This window comes from Amblyraja radiata, chromosome 25 (assembly GCF_010909765.2).
Source record: "Amblyraja radiata isolate CabotCenter1 chromosome 25, sAmbRad1.1.pri, whole genome shotgun sequence".
NCBI classification, from domain to species: Eukaryota; Metazoa; Chordata; class Chondrichthyes; order Rajiformes; family Rajidae; genus Amblyraja; species Amblyraja radiata.
Genome location: NC_045980.1, coordinates 26,753,346 through 26,776,348, shown reverse-complemented (window position 1 = coordinate 26,776,348; position 23,003 = coordinate 26,753,346). Strand labels below are relative to the sequence as shown.

The 23,003-nt window shown below is 43.2% G+C and overlaps 1 protein-coding gene across 3 annotated transcripts in view; it reads right to left on the bottom strand.

The window, feature by feature from the left end:
• The window catches only part of septin5 (septin 5), a 78,637-nt gene that overhangs the window by 39,990 nt on the left and 15,644 nt on the right, over positions 1-23,003 (bottom strand). For 2 of the 3 annotated variants that reach the window (XM_033043566.1, XM_033043570.1), the window contains one exon: positions 18,142-18,231. The exons of the other annotated variant lie outside the window; for it this stretch is intronic. In XM_033043566.1, the coding sequence (XP_032899457.1) occupies positions 18,142-18,231 (90 nt within the window). The remainder of the gene's footprint in view (positions 1-18,141; positions 18,232-23,003) is intronic. 3 annotated transcript variants of the gene reach the window in all.

Below are 23,003 nucleotides of genomic sequence, written 5' to 3'. Positions count from 1 at the left end.
TAGGACATTTCTTCACCTCAAGAGAGGCTAGGCAAGTTGTGAATGTATTCTTCGGAAATTAGAAGAATGGGAGATAAATCTTATTGAAACATTTAAAATCCAAAGGAAGCATGGCAGGATAGATGTCGATATTTTCACAATTGGGAGAATTTTGATCAAGGGGACATAGTTCAAGGTAAGGGACCAATCATTTAGTTTGGTTTAGAGAAACAAACTCTTGAGCTGACCGAGTGATCATCGATCATCAGTTCATACTAGTTATATGTTCAGACGGGTTCTATGTGGAGGCTAGCTCATTAGAAACCTTTAAAATTGAAGTAGATACATTTTTGATAGATTGTCCAAATGAGGGCTATGGGAAACGGACATGGAAGAGGAAACAGGACCTGAGGTAGATCGGCTGAGATTGTATTGAGTAGCCATCAGAGTTGAGGGGCCAGGTGGCATAGATTGTGTTTTTATATTCTTGTGTTGTTATTTACTTGTCACTTTCAGAGTTATCCAATTTGGACAATGTAGACCAGAATCTCTCTGATGTATGTTCCCAACTCCCAGATACACTTGTTCTTGAAGAACCTCCAACTGCCTTCTCCAACAGACTAATACCTCAATTTCTAAGTATTAATTTACACAAATTTGCACCATAACACTACCGATTCTTTTGAGTGCATGTCTTCAATTGTGCCATGACATACAATAGCTTTTTTTCTTAAGCAGGGCTTGAGATCAAGGATAACTTGCTCCCACTCCCATTATATGGGTTCTGTGTTGGATAATGGGGCCAATATGTCCACTCATTCTTGCACAGATTTGGCAGTAATGCCCCTGTCCCACTTAGGAAACCTGAACGGAAACCTCTGGAGACTTTGCGCCCCACCCAAGGTTTCCGTGCGGTTCCCGGAGGTTGCAGGTGGTTGCCGGAGGTTGCAGGTAGTGGAAGCAGGTAGGGAGACTGACAAAAACCTCCGGGAACCTCTGGGAACCACATGGAAATCTTGGGTGGGGCGCAAAGTCTCCAGAGGTTTCTGTTCAGGTTTCTAAGTGGGACAGGGGCATAAGTACCTAAAGGGGCAGGAAAATTGGTAGTTTGTGATGTGGTGCATGCCTTCCACTGCTTATGAAGGGCTTGTGTGTTCCTGATTGTTTCATGGTTCACACTGCCATGAAGGCAATGGAGGTCATGATGGTGAATGGGATATCAATCAAGGGAGCAACTGCTAACCAAATGGTGTCACGTTGCTTCACAGTTGTTGAAGATGCATTGATCCAGAAAGCGGAGGGTGTTCCATCACACTACTGACATGCCTTCTGGATGATAGAATGGAGCAGGTATGTTAAGAATTGAATCACTTGCCACAGGATAGCCAACTTGTCATCAGATCTAATAGCCACAGTATTTTAGTCACTGATTCCGTTCAATTTCTGGTTAATGATGACCCCTGGGATAATGATGGTGGGGTCTTGGCAGTAGTAGCCTTTGAAATGGTAGATAGTCAGACCGTATCATGTATAAGATGGTCATAGCCTCCCAATTTTGTGCATATGGATTTTGCTTGCCACCTACAAGTCAATTAATAATTGTGCTCTTAGCATATTTAAGAAGGACTGCAAGGACAAACCTCAGAACTACAAGCCAATGAACCAAACATCAGTGGTGGGAATGTTACTGTAAGGGATTGTGAGACAGGATCTGTCTGCATTTGGAAAGGTAAGATTGATTAGAGATCGGCATCATGGCTTTTTGTGAGGGATATTATATCTCGTGAATTTGTTTAAGATTTTTGAAGAGATGACCAAGTGGGCTGACAAGGGCAGGACGATGGAAGCTGTCCACACGGACACAGCAAGGCCTTTGACATGGGCCAGCTTGGAATCCAGGGTGAGCTAGTCAATGGGGTAACAAACTGACAGGGTGGAATGTTTCAGAAGGGTTTAATAGAGGGCTGTTCATCAGATATCTGGCCAATGACCAGTGGTGTGCCATAGGCATTGGTGTTGGGTCCCCTGTGGCTGTCGTATATATTAACAAGTTGGAAGACAGAAGGTGGCATGTTTGGTGGGTAAATGGAACAAGCTGCCAGTGGGGCCAGCTGAGGCAGGACCTACAGTATAATAGCATTTAAAAGACATTTGGACGGATACATGGATAGGAAAGGTTTGGAGAAATATCAGCCGAATGGAAGCAAATGGGGGTCTTGGTCAGCATGGATGAATTGGGCCAAAGAGCCTATTTCCGTGCTGCAAGACTTTATAAGTCAATGACAATGTCATCAGGATATTTATGGATCGGGACACAGAGGAAGAATGCTGTTCAATCTTCCATGTGCAGTCATATGCGCAGAAACAAGATGAGGAGAGAATTCGGAAGGCTGGTTAGAGGTTGCAGGAAGGAAGTAAGCAAAGGGACTTCAGTCTTCATCCACCAAAACTAGGCTCATCCAGACTCTCTCCATGTGAGTAATTGAAGCAACATATGAAAACAATAATGCGGACCAGTGGGACCCTGGAACTACTCTACAAGTCGAGTTGAATCAACATTAGTCTCTGCTGCAGGTCATTCACTGTGACCTTCAGTAGCAGCCTGACAACATTTATCATTCAGGTTCACCAATAAACCCTGTAAAAGACTGTAATTTTCTGATCAGGTAAGTAACCTGATTTACTGAATTCAATTTTACTGACTTAATTTGTAAATACCACCCCCATCTCCCCGATCTGCTGCAGTAACTACTGCAATATATTACTTCAGAGTGTTCATCTCCAAGGAAACATCTGATGAAACGAACTGTGCAACCCAGTTAATGTCATAAAAGCGACCAAGGGTTTCACAAATTAAAGCATTCACAAATTTGACACGAGAGGAGCCAGAACACAGGTGTAAACCCTAGTCAGAAATGTAGGTTTTAACAATTGTCTAAATGGAGGGCCGAGATTAGTGAGCTTTTGAAAGGGTTCCAGTGCCTTGGAAGTTGGCATCAAAAAGCATGACTGCCAATGGTGGGACAATAACAGCCTAGGCAGACAGAACACAAGTGTATGGCTTTTTACTGCTTTTGCCTGGAAATGGTATTGAACAAAAGTAGGGGAAGAGAGATTAAAATCATTTTGACTGAGTGGTTAATGGAAGGTAAATGGTGATATCTCAGCCCCAAGTTCGATGTTCAGACACCTGCTTCTGATGCCTGCATACACCTAGTTACATCAGCCAATTAATGATGCAGGACTAGATCCCTTCTGATCTTGCAACAGGAAAGAGCAATGAAGAAAGATGGTATATTACATGACTTACCCCACCCCCATAGCACTTTACAACCAGAGAGACTTCTGAAGCATATATCAGTTCAACCAACGAGCTGTAATGGGTAGATCTTGAATTGATAAATTGAATTGTATTGTATTGTATTGTATTGTATCTTTTGTTTTTTTCTGTTGCGAGTCAGCAGGGAATCAGGCATTCGACCAACAAACCCACAGCAACCACCAAGCACACAAATTCAATTTTCTTCTCCCCACATTCCCGGCAAGTCGCGCCAGATTCTATCACTCACTTGCACACTAGGGACAATTTTCAGTGGTCCATTTATCTACCAACCCACATGTCATTTAGATGTGGGAGGAAATTGGAGGAAACCTACCTGGCAAAGGAGCTGTGAGGTAACAGTCCTACTCTCTTCCCCACCATTTTGCTCCTTGATTGGGGACAAATATTGGACAAATATTAGCCTTAAGGCTAGGAGGCCAGGAGGGTCCATTGCTCTGCTTCCATTCGTGTTGTGGACTATTTTGGTTTGATAAGAGGGTCGACAAGACCTGAGTTAAAGAGTCATCCAAAAGACGTCCTCTGACAATGCAGCAGGCCCACAGCACCGCTAAGGAGCAGTAATTTGTGTTTGTCTCAAAATATGTCTTGAACCCAAAACATGTCTAACTCAGAAAAAACTGCAGTGCCATCCAAGTCAAAGCTGGAAAATGAATTATACAGCTAGATATTTAGATGCCTCAGGTTAGACCGATATCCTCAATCTAACATACCAGATACTCCCAGAAACCACAAGCAAAATAATTTGTCTTTGCAATGGAAATGTCATTAAAATTTGTTCAATTGGTGGAATAGATGAAGGATTTTCTGTGGAAACCATTTATTGGAAAGTCTAATTGGTTCCAAAATATGAAGATATTAGAGGTTCCAGCAGTGATTCCATCCAAGTGGGCATTAAACAAGTTTGATCAGGACTTGACTCCAAGTGCCTTTTATTTTCAACCAATGTCTAAGATCAAGCGCAAAAGGGATTTTGCTTTCTATGTAAATGTTCATTGTTAAAACTGCAGCACCATGCAGGGGGGAGTGTGCAAGAGAAGTTAGTTCAAAATGGGATTGCACCTGTTTTTGTTAAATTACAGTATCATTGTGTTGAGTGGCAATGGCAAATCAATTCGCCGTAAAAGGAATTGCAAAATTGGACAAAACATGTCTGTAATGATGTTGACGTTATACATCCAGAAACGATCATTAACATTGGGTTTGTGTGGCTACAAATACAACTCAACACTGCTGCCAACAGTGTGCAGCAACCACAGATGCATACCAGGGTTGTCCATGACACCCAAACAACCATGGCACACACCATGGCTGCTAGACAGGAGAACGGGCCTGCAGGGAAGAGAGAACATGTTCCACATTTCATTCAAGGGACAGAGAAGTCTTGGGTAATGTGATGCATGTCTGGAGCTATGCCCTGTATACCAAAGAGCCAGAACATCACAAGGACCAACAAAGGGAAAGTCTGGCAGGAAATGACTCCGATAGTCTCCCGTGGGAGTGAAGATCCCTGCTCAATCGAGGAAGACGCAAGTCATTTTCTTGTCATCAAAGGAACTATCAGGGTAAGCTTCGCGCGCACACACACACACACACACACACACACACACACACACACACACACACACACACACACACACACACACACACACACACACACACACACACACACACACACACACACACACACACACACACACACACACACACACACACCATGCATTTCAGGTCAAATAATACAAAGTCATTAGCTTGAGAGGGATGCTTTTCAAATAAAATGTATTACTTCATAGTAAGAAGCAGGTGAGCATGAAATATTTTGACTGATTCTGTAACTGCGATGCAATTCTAGCAAGGATTTGTATGAACTCCAATGTGAGGTTAATTCTTCCCTTGAGAATCCTCTCCCATGCTCAGCCTGCTCTTATTATACTTGTACTGACAACCCTAGAAGGAGAAATACAACGAGGCTTAAGAATATGACCAAAGACACATGGTGCGATCAAGTACCTGCTCCATCTTATCCTATTTGATGCAGGGCTGAAAGTGATGCGAATGGATGAGACAGATTTAGTCAGTTGTAGGAAAAAGTCCTCTTCCTGATCACTGAGCAAAAAATCTGTGCTTTGAGCAATGTGTTCCATTGGCAGGGGTCAATGTGAGCCTGACCAAGAGTGACGGAAAGAGAGAGAGAGAGAGAAAGAGAGAGAGAAAGAGAGAGAGAAAGAGAGAGAGAAAGAGAGAGAGAAAGAGAGAGAGAAAGAGAGAGAGAAAGAGAGAGAGAAAGAGAGAGAAAGAGAGATGGAAAGGGAAAGAGAATGAGAGAGAGAGAGAGAGAGAGGGAGGGAGAGAGAGAGAGAGAGAAAGAGATAGAAAGAGAAAGAGAGAGAAATAAAGAGAGAGAAAGAGACAGAGAGAGAGAGAGAGAGAGAGAAATATTGCACAAGATGGATCTTGCACAGAATATCATGTCAGCAATTATAAACATAGAAAAATCGAAGTAGTGCTCCTTCACTGATCTTCGGATATTTGGCACAATCTCATAACTAGGAATGAGCTCTTCACTGATGAACACATCTTCGCTTTCTGACCTGAGCTCTGACTTTCCCTAAGTAGCCAGACTTGGCCCAATTGACACCTCAAGTAATGGGGTGCCATCAGTTGTAGTATAGGGGAAAGCTTGGAGTCAGAGGCTTTAGCAGTTACATTATAGAAAACAGAATGCTTCCTATTACATGCAACACCCTGTGGATTTGGAAAGTGTTTGAGCAGCCATCTGCCAGTTCCTGGGCTTCTCCATCAACTCATATGGCATTTATTTAAAAAAAACAGGAAAAGCAAGATCGTGATTTAGTGGGGTTTTTTTCTTACGGAGATTTTTCCACATTGGTCATTGTGTGAAGCTTTGACCCTCCTATTAGGTTGGAATGGGAAGAAACCTACATTACGTGAATAATGGTATCATTAAACATGCCTGATTTTGTGAATAGGTCAGGCCTACTAACATGGCTTACAACCGGAAATCTTCAATCCAATTTTACAACTGGTACAATTTCATTCAGAAGAAATTACTGCAGTTAAAATAGATTTTAGAACATATAACACTTGAAAACAGTGCTCACTTCATATCTTTATTGTCAACACATTATTCTAGCAGAAAATGTAATGATGGGAACCGCCCAGTCGAGACCAAACACACACAGCTGAAGTCAACAAGAAAGCAAAAATACACACAGACATGCACTAATGCACATATGTGTGGTGTTAGTAGTGTGGGGCGGTGTGGGGGGGGGGGGGGGAGTGGGGATTACTAAATAGGGGCAGAAGCAATCACTCACTCATTCTGTGGGGTTATAATGATGAAGCTGGTAAAGACTGCAACATCTATCCATTTGCTGTCCTGCACCGATCAAATGGGGTCTTTGAACCTTTTTATATATTTTTCTTCAATGGGTCTTCCTTGAAATAATTTAAATGTGTGTAAAAATACACCTACCAGAACCACTATTGGACGACCAGCCCTTTTAAATTTAAACTGTCACCCTTGGTACATCAACATTTCAACATGAACAATTTGTCTGGACAAATTTTCTGAATCCCTTTCGAAAAAGCAATCAGTCACTTCAAAGTCATTTCTTTTCCAAGGAAAACATGTTCAATCTTTCCACACAACTTAATTTCCCGACATCTGGAATCATCTCCTTGACTCCCTTTGTACTTATTCAAAGGTCATTTTAGGTTCATCACAATCAGAACCACATATATTCCCTCAGACAGTGCCTAATAATGTCTTGCACGCTGCATTCCTGGGGGTTTACTATCAATTCTCAAAACATGAGAGCAAACTTATGAACTCACTTGTCTCACCGCAATTCTGCTCTGAATACCCTTCCATGTTCTTGCTCCGACCAAGGTTGCTTTCCTCCCACCACGCCTGAATCTTGTTATTAATGGAAACGGTGGCATCCTTCACAACATACACACAAAAGTTCTTTCATTTACTTTCTGAAGTCGTTCTATTGCCCTTTAGAATGCAGAGTTCATTTATTTTGTCTTGGATGACAGTCATCTTTCAAACAAACACCCTTTTATTTCCTTGTGGATTATGGGATCCTTCTGTGCAGAGCAAGGCTATCTGTGCTGAGTTACCTGAGCATTCATAGGTTCAACACTGCTGCATGGATGTGAGCAGGAAGACAGAGCTGAGGTGAGAATACATTGGACCATCAGCCCAACACATTTCACTCTCTCATACTGTACATTGCGTCAAACAAGGCCCCCGTCCCCACTTGCATCCCCACACACCCCATAAAGAAATCCCCAACCCCAGCAACCATAAACACCATGTCACCCCTTACATATCCATTGAATCCTGCAATATAACACTGCCTTAAGGGCCTGTCCCACGGGCATGCGACTGCATGCGGCAAGCGCGACCAAACCGGAAGCAGGGGCCGTGCGGAGGTCGAGTGAGTGACGTGAAGTTCGAACGAAGTCCGCAGGAGGTTCACGCGTGACGTACGGCGTCGAGGCGGCTGCGGGCCGGCAGGCAGTTGCAGCGCGGAGTTTTTTAGCACGGCCAGTTTTTTAGAGCCCCGCGCGATGTCGGGACCAGCTCCGCACAACTCCATACAGCTCCGGCGATCGAAGTGGGACCGGCCCCGCGAGGCCGTGCGGCTCAAGCGACTACGTTAGGTCGCGCTCGCCGCACACACCATAGACCTTGCCCTACCAAGTCTCTGACTCACAATGGCACACAACATCACAGAAACTGCACCATCCTCTTCACCAATATTAAAACAGCGCACATACACTGAACACCCTCCCCAACTCCCACACACGATATATCACCCTTCCTAATGTACCCTGCACAAACTACCTTACACTGCATTGGCAACCCACTCTATGCACATTTCCTCTCATAAACTGTACCACACTCCACATCTCCCTCCATCAATCCACACCACTCCTGGTCTGTATCAACCATATTCTACCACCCTCAAGCCATATCAACCTACACCATGTGTTACTCTCCTACGGACATCATATCGCATACTTTATGTTCCCACGTGCTCCGTCATACTATCACACATTCCATATCACCCAATCTCTGACTACACCCAGTCCTTCATCCACATTCACAATGCATTAGACAACCTTGAATCTACTACCCCACACATACACCTCTTGCACAACACGTTCAAGAGATGCAGAACCACTGGACAGAACACATACGTATCACCTGATGGGCCAGGAATCTCAGTGTGAGAGCAGAGCGTTGGAGAAAGGATGAATCCCCTTCACTGCTTTCACCTGACAAGACTAACACTTGAGTTCAAGTTCAAGTTCAAGTTCAAGTGAGTTTAATGTAATGTGTCCCTAATAGGACAATGAAATTCTTGCTTTGCTTCAGCACACAGAACATAGTAGGCATTTACTACAAAACAGATCAATGTGTCCATATACTATAATATAAATATATACACACATGAATAAATCAAATGATAAAGTGCAAGTAACAGATAATGGGTTATTAATAATCAGAGTTTTGTCCGAGCCAGGTTTAATAGCCTGATGGCTGTGGGAAGTAGCTATTCCTGAACCTGGTTGTTGCAGTCTTCAGGCTCCTGTACCTTCTACCTGAAGGTAGCAGGGAGATGAGTGTGTGGCCAGGATGGTGTGGGTCTTTGATGATACTGCCAGCCTTTTTGAGGCAGCGACTACAATAAATCCCCTTGATGGAAGGAAGGTCCGAGCCGATGATGGACTGGGCAGTGTTTACTACTTTTTGTAATCTTTTCCTCTCCAGGGCGCTCAAATTGTCGTACCAAGCCACGATGCAACCGGTCAGCATGCTCTCTACTGTGCACCTGTAGAAGTTAGAGAGAGTCCTCCTTGACAAACCGACTCTCCGTAATCTTCTCAGGAAGTAGAGGCGCTGACGAGCTTTCTTGAGGATTGCATTAGTGTTCTCGGATCAGGAAAGACTTTTCAGGCAGCCAAGCTCAAAGACTTCAACCCATCGTCTTTAAGTGTGTTTCTGCCAATCTGTGATCACAGTTCCTTTCGTTCTCCTTTGTTGACCCCTGCTGACAAATAAACACTTCATCTGCTGCAATCGGAGCTCTCTGCTCCCTTCCCCTTTGAAAGCTGGATTTAAAGTTCCTGTGAGCCCTTTTGTTCAGGCGGCAAGTCTAAGTGTTGGGTGCGGGCTAAAGCCCTTGCAACTGCCACTGAGGCTGCTGGCCACTACTGGCGCTGGTCTCCAGTGCCAGAGGACACCACCATCAGAGCTTGGCAGCTGCCAGGGCTACCAGCAGCCAAGATTCCCCTACTGCTGATCAGCTGATCCCCACCGCTGATTGGACTGGGATAACCACAGGCTGCAATAATATTTAGAGAAGTGTGTCAATCCCAGCCAGCCGGAGTGGGGCAGACACTGGCTCTTTCTTAAGGCTGCCAAATCTTCAGTTGTCACGTGTCTGAATGTTGGTACGGAATCGTACACCACAGACGCAGGGAGGCCTTTCGCCCCATTGTGATCCTGCCAGCTCTTTGAAAGTGCTATCCACAAGGTTCACAATATTTTTCTAATTTTTTGTTAACTGGGATCCAATATCTTTTTGAAAATCGGTGAACCTGCTTTCTCTACCATTTCAGGAGGCACATTCCTGCTTTTAAAAAAAAGAGCTGTATGTTTTATAAATTTTCTTCTCTCTGCACTTTCTGCCAATGTGAGGGAGGAAAGATTTAATGGGAACCTGAGGGGTAACATTTTTACCCAAAGGGTGGTATATGGAACAAGCTGCTGGAGGAGGTAGTTGAGGCAAGTATTATCGTAAAACATTTAAGAGACATTTGGACAGGTACATTTGGATAGGTTTAGAGGGACATGGGCTAAGTGTGGGCAGGTGGGACTAGTGTAGATGGGTCATGTTGGTTGGCTTGAGCAAGGTGGGCCAAAGGGCCTGTTTCCAGGGGTGTAAATGCCCCTGTCCCACTTAGGAAACCTGAACGGAAACCTCTGGAGACTTTGCGCCCCACCCAAGGTTTCCGTGCGGTTCCCGGAGGTTTTTGTCAGTCTCCCTACCTGCTTCCACTACCTGCAACCTCTGGCAACCACCTGCAACTTCCGGGAACCGCATGGAAACCTTGGGTGGGGTGCAAAGTCTCCAGAGGTTTCCGTTCAGGTTTCCTAAGTGGGACAGGGGCATAACTCTGTGACTATGACAATCATCACTAGGCCAACATCCCCAGTATTGAGATGCTAATCACATGCAGTCAGCTCTGTGAGGCAGGTCGCTCACATGCCCCACACCAGACTCCTCAAACAGACACCATATTCGAGCTCTGTTATGGGATGAGGTTACCTGATAAACAGGAGACGAGGGTGAAGAATTTGCTCAAAGCCTCTTTATAAAAAGTATGATATCCTAACTGTCGTTTGGAAGTTCCTGGCCCATGTTCCCCAAAATGGAGAAGGAGAGCATTTCATGTCAATAATGAAGTTAGAGCAAAATTAGGCCATGTGGTCCATCAAGTCTACTCCGTCATTCAATCACGATGGATCTATCTTCTGCTCTCAACCCTCTTCTCCTGCCGCCTTCCCATAACCCCTGACACCCATACTAATTAAGAATCTATCAATCTCCACCTTAAAAATATGCATTAATTTGAGCTCTACAGCCTTCTGTTGCAATGAATTCCACAGATTCACCATCCTCTGACTAAAGAAATTCCACCTCCTCTCCTTTCTAAAGGTAGGTTCTTTTATTCTGAGGCTATGGCCTTTGGTCCTAGACTCTCCCACTAGTGGAAACATCTTCTCCACATCCACACTATCCAGGCCTTTCACTATTCGGTAAGTTTGAAGCTAACTTCAAGCTTCTGGCCGTGTAGGTTTGGGCTACCCAGTGGTGCAGGTAAGAGAGCTGTTGCTCCATAACACCAGAGCCACAGGTTCAGCCCTGACCCTGGATGTTACTTGTGTGTGTTTGCAAGTTCTGCCAGTAACCATCTGGATGTTCCTATCTTCGACTACATCGCTAAGGTGTGTGGCTTGGCAGATTAATTGGTCAGGCCCTTTGGCCCAACTTGCTCAAGCCAACCAACATGAACCATCTACACTAGTCCCACCTGCCCACACTTAGCCCATGTCCCTCTAAACCTATCTAAATTTCTAGTGTCCAGGTGAGAGGTAGAAATCACCAACCAACCTTAGCCATAACCTGCTTCTAGTAAAGGAGTGTTGCCAGTGTCGGGAACATTGACACCATCTATCCATTTAGCTAAAATACAGGAAGCCATTCAGCCCATCAAGTCAATGCCGATTCACAGAGCAATCCCATTCCCCCATTCTTTATCCCTGTAACCATTCCGTTCAGAGGCAGACCAGTCAGTCGCACAATGTAAGCAGAGGGTCCCTTTAACTAGCAAGAAAAAACGCAAATGCACAATGTGCTTATTGTTCAACGAGTGCTCTGTGCCAGTCATGTTGTTGAGCTTTGTGCTTCAATTTATGTTAGCAGCGGCATAAATGAACGTTGCTTGAATAATCACATCTTTGATTATGTGTCAGACACTGGGGAAAGGCCAGCACACCAACGTCAATCCTGCGCACAGAATCAAGTTCAATTTTGCAACGGATGCAATTTCAGTATAACGAGTAACTCTACCAAAATCAACTAGGATATATGTTATGCCTAACAAGAAAGTACAACACAGTCCAATTTCCTGGATTATATTTCAAACCCAGAGCAATAAGCACCTTGAATGAAGCAGATTGTTCAAGTTCAAGTTCAAGTGAGTTTATTGTCATGTGTCCCTGATAGGACAATGAAATTCTTGCTTTGCTTTAACACAACAGAACATAGTAGGCATTGACTACAAAACAGATCAGTGTGTCCATATACCATTAAATAAATATATACACACATGAATAAATAAACTGATGAAGTGCAAATAACAGATAATGGGCTATTAATGTTCAGAGCTTTGTCCGAGCCAAGATTAATAGCCTGATGGCTGTGGGGAAGTAGCTATTCCTGAACCTGGTTGTTGCAGTCTTCAGGCTCCTGTCACCACACTCACAGTGCCAACACCTTATTGGGTGCCACCTGCAGTTATTACACGCTGACCTTAAGTCTGAATAAACCTTTTACTCAGTCGTGTCATAGAAATGAATCTGTGCCAGGAAGTATAAATAGAATAAATAGTGAATGGAGGCACAGAGCACATGGGACATCCTGTCCTACCTGACATTCCTATTCATCTTTTCCACCCTGCTTACAACCCTCACTGCCACTTAGTTTTGTAACATCAGCAAATTTAGATATTGTATGTATGATCATAGAGGCATAGAGGCATACAGCACAGAAAGTGAAGAGGAAAAAATAGTTAAGACAAATGTGGGTCCCATGAAGACAGGAACAGGTGAATTTATTATGGGGAACAAGGAAATGGCAGGTAGACAAAAAATGCTGGAGAAACTCAGCAGGTCAGGCAGCATCTATGGAGAGAAGGAATTGGCGACGTTTCGGGTCGAGACCCTTCTTCAGTCTGAAATGGCAGCCGAACAGGTGCTTTGGATCTGTCTTCACTATGGAAGACACAAACAATCTCCCAGATGTACTAGTGGCCAGAGGACCTAGGGTGACGGAGGAACTGAAGGAAATTCACATTAGTATAATGTGGATAAATGTGTGGTTATCCACTTTGGTGGCAAAAACAGGAAAGTAGACTATTATCTGAATGGTGGCCGATTAGGAAAAGGGGAGATGCAACGAGACCTGGGTGTCATGGTACACCAGTCATTGAAAGTAGGCATGCAGGTGCAGCAAGCAGTGAAGAAAGCGAATGGTATGTTAGCATTCATAGCAAAAGGATTTGAGTATAGGAGCAGGGAGGTTCTACTGCAGTTGTACAGGGTCTTGGTGAGACCCTACCTGGAGTATTGCATACAGTTTAGGTCTCCTAATCTGAGGAAAGACATTCTTGCTGTAGAGGGTGTACAGAGAAGGTTCGCCAGACTGATTCCTGGGATGTCAGGACTTTCATATGAAGAAAGATGGATAGACTCGCCTTGTACCCGCTAGAATTTAGAAGATTGAGGGGGGATCTTATAGAAACTTACAAAATTCTTAAGGGGTTGGACAGGCTAGATGCAGAAAGATTGTTCATTATACTTTACCTGCACACCAGAAGAAGCCCGTGCTCGCGGTCTGGAGCCCTCAATGACAGTGAGTTAAGAAATTCTCCCGTGCATTTTATTCAAAGGAACGTGGCGTCATTAATACTTGGTCAAAACACAATTACATTTACTGAGGAATGTGGATCGATGTATTGATGACACATTGTATAACTACATGTTAACTACTGGCTGTTAACAAGTGCTAACCGTGGTAGTTAACAAATTGTTTTCTTCTCATGGTGCAGCGTGACTTGTAACGATTATCCATGGTCGTTTTGAAAAAAAATCCGTCGTTAATAACTCTTACTCCCTTCTAGTACAGAAATTGGACATAAACTGGAAACTGAAAAGTAGGGGAACGCCGTCCACCTGCATACCCCCCCATTTCCATCACTGGTATAGATACATAATATGGGTGGTGCCGCTGGAGCCTCATGCTGTGTTCTCACTACAGTCGCATGATGTGTGGAAGTGCTGTTTATGGTTGGAAAGGGGAGGTATTGGGGTCTTGGTCTTGAAATGGGGGGAGGCGATGCTGTGGATGTGGATGATCTTGACTCTCACTGGGCATATTATTCACTGGTGTGGGAGAGCTCAGTGTGAGGTGAACATTTCTAAAAATCACCTTTCTATTTTAGATTTCCAGTATTGGCATTGATATAGTTAGCTCACATTTCTAACATTTTTAGCTCTTTCCTTTCTTCTCATTCATCTCTCGCTATTTTCAGCTCCTACAGACAGATCAGTTGTGACCAACTAGTCTCAGTCACCACCAAAGATCATCCACCACGATCATTTGCATCATTCACATTTGCATATTCTACCCTATTACTGACAGTGCCCTTGTTCTCTCCATCTCCTTCTCTACAATACAAAACATATTTGATTTCCAACTTTTCCTCATTCTGATGGAGGGTCATTGACCTAAAATGTTAACTAATTTCCTCCCTCCGCAGATGCTACCTTATTAACTGGGTACTTCCCCATTATCTGATTTTATTTCAGTTTCCCGGAACATGCACAATAGTGTTGTCCGTAAAAAATTACATATTTCATATTTACTTATTACATTGAGTATATGCCGGCTTTTGAACAAAATCACCTTCCCACTCATTTTAGGGAACAGCTAATATAGCTGCTGCCTCCTAGCTCCAGAGCAATGGGTTCAATCTCCACCTTGCTGCTGCCTGTGTGGATTTTCACCTATCCATCAACTCAATTTGTTATCATATTTAAAAATTCAATCCAATAATTTCCCGCACTCCACCCAACACACACCAGCTGGCCTCTCACTTCAGCCTCCTATTGCACTCCAAACTAACTGTGATTCCATCCCAGTTACCACCACCTGGATAAGGGCAAGTTCAAGTTCAAGTGAGTTTATTGTCATGTGTCCCTGATAGGACAATGAAATTCTTGCTTTGCTTCAGCACACAGAACACAGTAAGCATTTACTACAAAACAGATCAGTGTGTCCATATACCATTATATAAATATATACACACATGAATAAATAAACTGATAAAGTGCAAATAACAGATAATGGGTTATTAATAATCAGAGTTTTGTCCTAGCCAGGTTTAATAGCCTGATGGCTGTGGGGAAGTAGTTTTTCCTGAACCTGGTTGTTGCAGTTTTCAGGCTCCTGTACCTTCTACCTGAAGGTAGCAGGGAGATGAGTGTGTGGCCAGGATGGTGTGGTCTCTGATGATACTGCCAGCCTTTTTGAGGCAGCGACTGCGATAAATCCCCTCGATGGAAGGAAGGTCAGAGCCGATGATTCACTTCCACAGCTGAGAACACCCAGCTTCAAACCTTCCTGCTCACGTGGAATATCATGTTAACTCAAAGGGGCCATGTGTAAATATTTCCCCCCCAAATATTCCTTGCCCCATTCTCTCCCCACGACAGTTAAATGGAAGATTCCCAGAGCAGATCACAGATTATATTGTGAAAGTGCTACAACTAAGAAATGATGGGACAAGGGTGGAGATGGCACTGAGTGCAAACCCTAGAAAAATCTCTGAGCCCAACACATTCCTTCATTGTAAACGCACAAGTGACAATCATGAACTCGAAGCAGACATTATGCAACTTGAACTAATTATTCCAAGCAACACATCAGATAGATTCCATTGACGTTAGTGAAAATGCCCAAAGCCGCTCCCAAGAACCAAACCAGAGAAATGTAGAAATTGTAACAGGGAAAATATATGCAGCTTAAATTAATTGTTTCAGCTACGTTAGTAAAAAGAATCCAAAGCAAGTACCCCTGATGTACAACCTTCTCCACACCCCCCTAGCAGGTGAAACAGGTTTGTCAGCAGCTTCGACGAGTCACCTGCTGCTTTCACCATGCAGTTTGTGTAAAATATTCTATCTTTAGACATTGACTTCTCTGCAAAAGCCTGTATCACACTTTGCTCTTTATAACCATATAACCATATAACAATTACAGCACGGAAACAGGCCATCTCGGCCCTACAAGTCCGTGCCGAACAACTTTTTTCCCTTAGTCCCACCTGCCTGCACTCATACCATAACCCTCCATTCCCTTCTCATCCATATGCCTATCCAATTTATTTTTAAATGATACCAACGAACCTGCCACCACCACTTCCACTGGAAGCTCATTCCACACCGCTACCACTCTCTGAGTAAAGAAGTTCCCCCTCATGTTACCCCTAAACTTCTGTCCCTTAATTCTGAAGTCATGTCCTCTTGTTTGAATCTTCCCTATTCTCAAAGGGAAAAGCTTGATCACATCAACTCTGTCTATCCCTCTCATCATTTTAAAGACCTCTATCAAGTCCCCCCTTAACCTTCTGCGCTCCAGAGAATAAAGACCTAACTTATTCAACCTATCTCTGTAACTTAGTTGTTGAAACCCAGGCAACATTCTAGTAAATCTCCTCTGTACTCTCTCTATTTTGTTGACATCCTTCCTATAATTGGGCGACCAAAATTGTACACCATACTCCAGATTTGGTCTCACCAATGCCTTGTACAATTTTAACATTACATCCCAGCTTCTATACTCAATGCTCTGATTTATAAAGGCTAGCATACCAAAAGCTTTCTTTACCACCCTATCTATATGAGATTCCACCTTCAAGGAACTATGCACGGTTATTCCCAGATCCCTCTGTTCAACTGTATTCTTCAATTCCCTACCATTTATCATGTACGTCCTATTTTGATTTGTCCTGCCAAGGTGTAACACCTCACATTTATCAGCATTAAACTCCATCTGCCATCTTTCAGCCCATTTTTCCAAATGGCCTAAATCACTCTGTAGACTTTGGAAATCCTCTTCATTATCCACAACACCCCCTATCTTGGTATCATCTGCATACTTACTAATCCAATTTACCACCCCTTCATCCAGATCATTGATGTACATGACAAACAACAAAGGACCCAACACAGATCCCTGAGGCACCCCACTAGTCACCTGCCTCCAACCCGACAAACAGCCATCCACCATTACCCTCTGGCTTCTCCCATTCAGCCACTGCTGAATCCATCTTGCTATTCCTGCATTTATACCCAACAGTTTAACCTTCTTAACCAACCTTCCATGAGGAACCTTGTCAAAGGCCTTACTAAAGTCCATATAGACAACATCCACTGCTTTACCCTCGTCAATTTCCCTAGTAACCTCTTCAAAACATTCAAGAAGATTAGTCAAACATGACCTTCCAGGCACAAACCCATGTTGACTGTTCCTAATCAGACCCTGTTTATCCAGATGCTTATATATATTATCTCTAAGTATCTTTTCCATTAATTTGCCCACCACTGAAGTCAAACTAACAGGTCTATAATTGCTAGGTTTACTCTTAGAACCCTTTTTAAACAATGGAACAACATGCGCAGTACGCCAATCCTCGGGGACTATTCCCGTTTCTAATGACATTTGAAATATTTCTGTCATAGCCCCGGCTATTTCTACACTAACTTCCCTCAATGTCCTAGGGAATATCCTGTCAGGACCTGGAGACTTATCCACTTTTATATTTTTCAAAAGTGTCAGTACTTCTTTTACTTTGAAACTCATAGTATCCATAACTACTCTACTCGTTTCCCTTACCTCGCATAATTCAATATCCTTCTCCTTGGTGAATACCGAAGAAAATAAATTGTTCAATATCTCCCCCATCTCTTTTGGCTCTGCAGATAGCTGCCCACTCTGTTTCTCCAATGGACCAATTTTATCCCTCGTTATCCTTTTGCTATTAATATAGCTGTAGAAACCCTTTGGATTTACTTTCACCTTACTTGCCAAAGCAACCTCATATCTTCTTTTAGCTTTTCTAATTTATTTCTTAAGATTCTTTTTACATTCCTTATACTCACCTCATTCCTTAAGCACCTCATTTACTTCATGCTGCCTATAATTATTGTAGATCTCCCTCTTTTTCCGAACAAGATGTCCAATTTCCCTTGAAAACCAGGGCTCTTTCCAATTTTTACTGTTTCCTTTCAACCGAACAGGAACATAAAGATTCTGTACTCTTAAAATTTCCCCTTTAAATGTCCACCATTTCTCTTCTACATCTTTCCCATAAAACAAAATGTCCCAGTCCACTCCTTTTAAATCATCTCGCATCTCATGTGTCGCAAGCCTCACCCATGTTGCATTGCTGCAGGCCAGATTCCTCCTCGTTTCGCTGTTGGGTGTATCATTCCGTTCGGTAGCCGGGAAATTGCCTGTCTTTACCTGTGTGTATATAATTCTTGAGTCAGACAGCAATCCAGATGAAGTTGTCACAAGCATTTTGGACAGTGCTGAGAAGACCCTTCTTAGTACATTACCCCTAGCCTTCTGTTAATATAACGGCGCTGCCTCATTGTCTTGTCCTGCATACAATCACAGGGACTTTTAGCCTAAACACCAAGATTAACACCAGGATAAGGGCAAGCCTTTGGTTCACCTCAATGGCTAAGGACACCCAGCTTTAAACCTTCTGACCCACGTACAATATCATGTTAACTCATAGAGGGCTTGTGTAAACATTTCCCCCAATTTTTCCTAGCCCCATTCTCTCCCCATGATTAATAGAACTCTTTACCTTTGCACTGACATAAACATCAAAAGTGGAGATCTAAGTCACATTTGGCCTGGTAACATCTATTGAAATTACAAGAAGATAATTAACAGCTAAGGATTCAGCAATCCAGCTCAACCAGTTAACACTCTATTCTACTCTCCACCCACAAAACCACACAATCCTCTTACATTGAGTTAAGTCTATTCCCCTTTAAATTCTTCTCTGCTGATCTGCAAAATAAGAGGCCATAGTTCTACATTTGATTCCCCACTCTAACACTCAATAAGTTTCCCTGAATTTCTTGATTTTCTTCCCTATTTAATTTCCGACTGTATATCTGTGTCTATTCTATCGAAGTCCTTCACAATTTAAAGACCTCAATTGTATCACTCTTTTCTTCCTTCTTTTCAAGAGAAAAGAGACCTACCCACTCTTGATAGTAACAACTCACATTTATTGTAAATCTTTCTTGCACCCTGTCCAGTGCCTCTCTAGATCATTGTTTAGAAACATCACAACCAGAATAGCACACTGCAATCCAAACGTGGTCCAACCAAAGTTTAAGCGTTTTAATTCTGTTTCACTGTTGGAAATGTCGTTGGTTTGCTTTGGTTTGCATCTGATTCACCAATTATATAATTACTAGCCATAGGTTGCTGTTTCATTTATTGCTGCCTCACAGAACCTCAAGGCATTCAAAGATGTTGCACAATGACACAGTTTAAAAGACGGTCCCAAGTCCCAACCAACAAAGCAGTCAGCTTTTGCAAGTTCGAGGAAGCAGCAGAGAAGTATGTGTCATCCACTCTGGTGCATGGAACAACAAACAGAGTGGTGTTTGAGGGGACCATTGTGGCACACTGGTACAAGCACTGTCTCACAGTATCAGAGACCCTGCAGTGGTCTCTGTCTGAAAAAGGGTCTCAACCCGAAACGTCACCCATTCCTTCTCTCCAGAGATGCTGCCCGTCCCGATGAGTTACTCCAGCTTTTTGTGTAATTCCTGAACATCAATGAAGTTTGCATTTTCTCGCAATGACCTCATGTGATTGCCCCACCCATTGAGTTCTCATCCATTTCAAAGATGCTGGAGTTGGCTGGTCAATAGATGAGAGTAAATTATCCCCTAAAGTGTAGGTGAATAATAGAATCTGGGGATATTTGACCAGATTGTGTAGATAATTAAAATATATATATATTAATGTGGGAATATTGTAAATTGGTGAATGATGATCAGTGTGGCCTTATTCAACTTGAGGGTCTTTATATGTGTTGCGTCTCTCTCCCTATGACTCAGCAGAGAGAGTTTGGGTGGTTCTAGGCACAAAATGCTGGAGTAACTCAGCGGGTCAGGCAGCATCTCTGGAGAAAAGGAATAGGTGATGTTTCGGGTAGATATCCTTCATCAGACTGAGAGTCAGGGTGAGGGACACTGGAGATATGGGAAGGCACAGAACAAAGCAGAGCCTGCATCGATGACTCAGGAAAGATGGAGCCCATGATGGTCCATTTGGTTGGTGCTGATGGCCAGAGGAGGACGGATGTACTTGTGAACAGGTTGCTGAATATCAGAATGCAAGTATGATGTGTAATTGGAAGGGAAATGGTATGTTGGCCTTAATTATGAGAGGATTTGGAAACAGCAGTAAATAAATCTTTGCACGATTGCATTAAGGATCTTAGTACCTGGAATATTGTGCAAAGTTTGATCTCCTTGTCTCAGAAGGGACACACTTCCTCTGGAAGGAGTGCAGCAGAGACTCGCAGTGTGTTTCTGGAGTGTCTCCATTAAGTGTGAGAGATTAAGTGAACTGGGCCTGTGTCCTCTAGAGTATGGATGTGTGAGATGTAATCTCATTGATGTTAACAGAATACTTGCAGGCTCCGCAGTTAGGACATGAGATGTATGTCTCTCCTCACAGTGAAGCCTGGGTCATATTATTAGAATGAGGGGCAAGCGGTTTGGGACTGGGAAGAAGAGATATTTCTCCACAGACAATGGTGATTCTAAGGAGGGCTCAATCATTGTGCTGAATGGTGGCAGTGAACACATCTTTGGATACTGAAGGAATTAAGGGATATGGGGATGGTGTGGGGGTGTGGCACTGAGTTGGAAGATCAATGCAGATTTAAGTTTCAAGACTTTTAGAGTTAATATCACCAACAGCTTGAGTGTAGACTTTAGATTTTAGAGATACAGCACAGAAACAGGCCCTTTGACCTACTGAGTCTGCGCCGACTAGTGAACACCCCATATACTAGCACTACCCTACAAACAAGGGATGATTTACCAGAACCCTTCTTCAAGCTGAAAATAGAGGGGAGGTGAACGTATCCATTTTGTACATGGGGGTGTGCACACTTCCAACAATTTCTATTCAGGTATTGCCTTTAATGGAGTGAAATATTCCATTGCACCTTTAGCAGCTATTCTCTCTTGAATGTTTACATGTGTACAGTGGAGAGCACATTGACTGGGAGCATCATGGCCTGGTTCGGCAACTTGAATGCCCATGAACAAAGAAGATTACAAAAAGTGATGGACACTGCCCAGTCCATCACGGCTACTGGTCTCCCTAACATTGAAGGGATCTACAGAAGGCGCTGCCTCAAAAGGTCAACCAGCATCATTAAAGACCCAAACCACCGTGGCCATGTTCTCATTTCCCTCCTGTCATTGGGAAGAAGGTATAGGAGACTGAAACCTGTGACATCCAGGTTCTGGAGCAATCTTAGGAAAGACATTCTTGCCATAGAGGGAGTATAGGGAAGGTTAACCAGACTGATTCCTGGGATGTCAGGACTTTCATATGAAGAAAGACTGGATAGACTCGGCTTGTACTCGTTTGAATTTAAAAGATTGAGGGGTGATCTTATAGAAACGTACACAATTCTTAAGGGGTTGGACAGGCTAGATGCAGGAAGATTATTCCCGATGTTGGGGAAGTCCAGAACTAGGGGTCACAGTTTAAGGATAAGAGGGAATTCTTTTAGGACCGAGATGAGAAAATCATTTTTTACACACAGAGTGGTGAATCTGTGGAATTCTCTGCCACAGAAGGTAGTTGAGGCCAGTTCATTGGCTGTATTTAAGAGGGAGTTAGATGTGGCCCTTGTGGCTAAAGGGATCAGGGGGTATGGAGAGAAGGCAGGGATGGGATACTGAGTTGGATGATCAGCCATGATCATATCGAATGGCGGTGCAGGCTCGAAGGGCCGAATGGCCTACTCCTGCACCTATTTTCAATGTTTCTATGTTTCTTCCCAACAACCAATGGGCTACTGAATACTACAGACACCCACTAAACTTCAAACTGCAAACTGTCTTGGTTGCTCTCAGGACCTGAGGCTTTTTTGGTTTGCACTAATATTGGGATTTATTTTTATTTATTGAACTTTGTTTTTGTTTGTTTTATGATGTTATCTATTAATTACTGTGTTTACAGATCTGTTAGCTTTATACTACTGCAAGCAATTATTTCATTGTTCTATTTCCGTACATCTGACAAACACACTGATTAAGAAGGAACTGCAGATGCTGGAAAATCGAAGGTACACAAAAATGCTGGAGAAACTCAGCGGGTGCAGCAGCATCTATGGAGCGAAGGAGATAGGCAACGTTTCGGGCCGAAACGTTGCCTATCTCCTTCGCTCCATAGATGCTGCTGCACCCGCTGAGTTTCTCCAGCATTTTTGACAAACACACTTATCTCTTCACGCTCTTGCGACACAAACAGACACTGTCAAAGCAGCACCTCGCAGAATAGCATCCTTCAGAAACATGCATGTTCCACTGCACACATCATACACTAGGAGTGTACGTTCTTTATACAGAGTATAGGCTGGGAATGTATATCTTCTGCTGGACACAGGGCATTCATTGGGAGTGTATACATTCTCCACTCTATACAAGGCATTCATTGGGAGTGTATACATTCTCCACTCTACACAAGGGAGGTACACATCACACAACACATTTGCAACCAACCAGGTATGTCTGGAAGTGTGAACAAGTAGAGTAAGAAAACAACTCCCACAAAATGCAAAGTAGAAATTCCAGATAATCCTGTTTATCACGCTGAATGAAAGAAAAACATGAGTCATATTCTTTACGTAGTATCATTAAAACAAGATATTGCTTCCGGGTGATGTGCAATTGTGTAGTCAGCAAAAGTTTCTATATTTGTATATATCCTTATGACATGCACATTTTCATTTTGGCTCTGCGGGTTTCATAGAAAATAGAAAAGAGGTGCAGGAGGAGGCCATTCGGCCCTTCGAGCCTTCCACATCCCAGCCTACACTGGTTGGTTGGAAGCTTATGTGTAGGAAGGTACTGCAGATGCTGGTTTACACCGAAGATAGACATGCAGCATCGCTGGAGAAAAGGAATATGTGACGTTTCTGGTCAAAGAAATAAAACTAAATTGCTGCAGTCGAG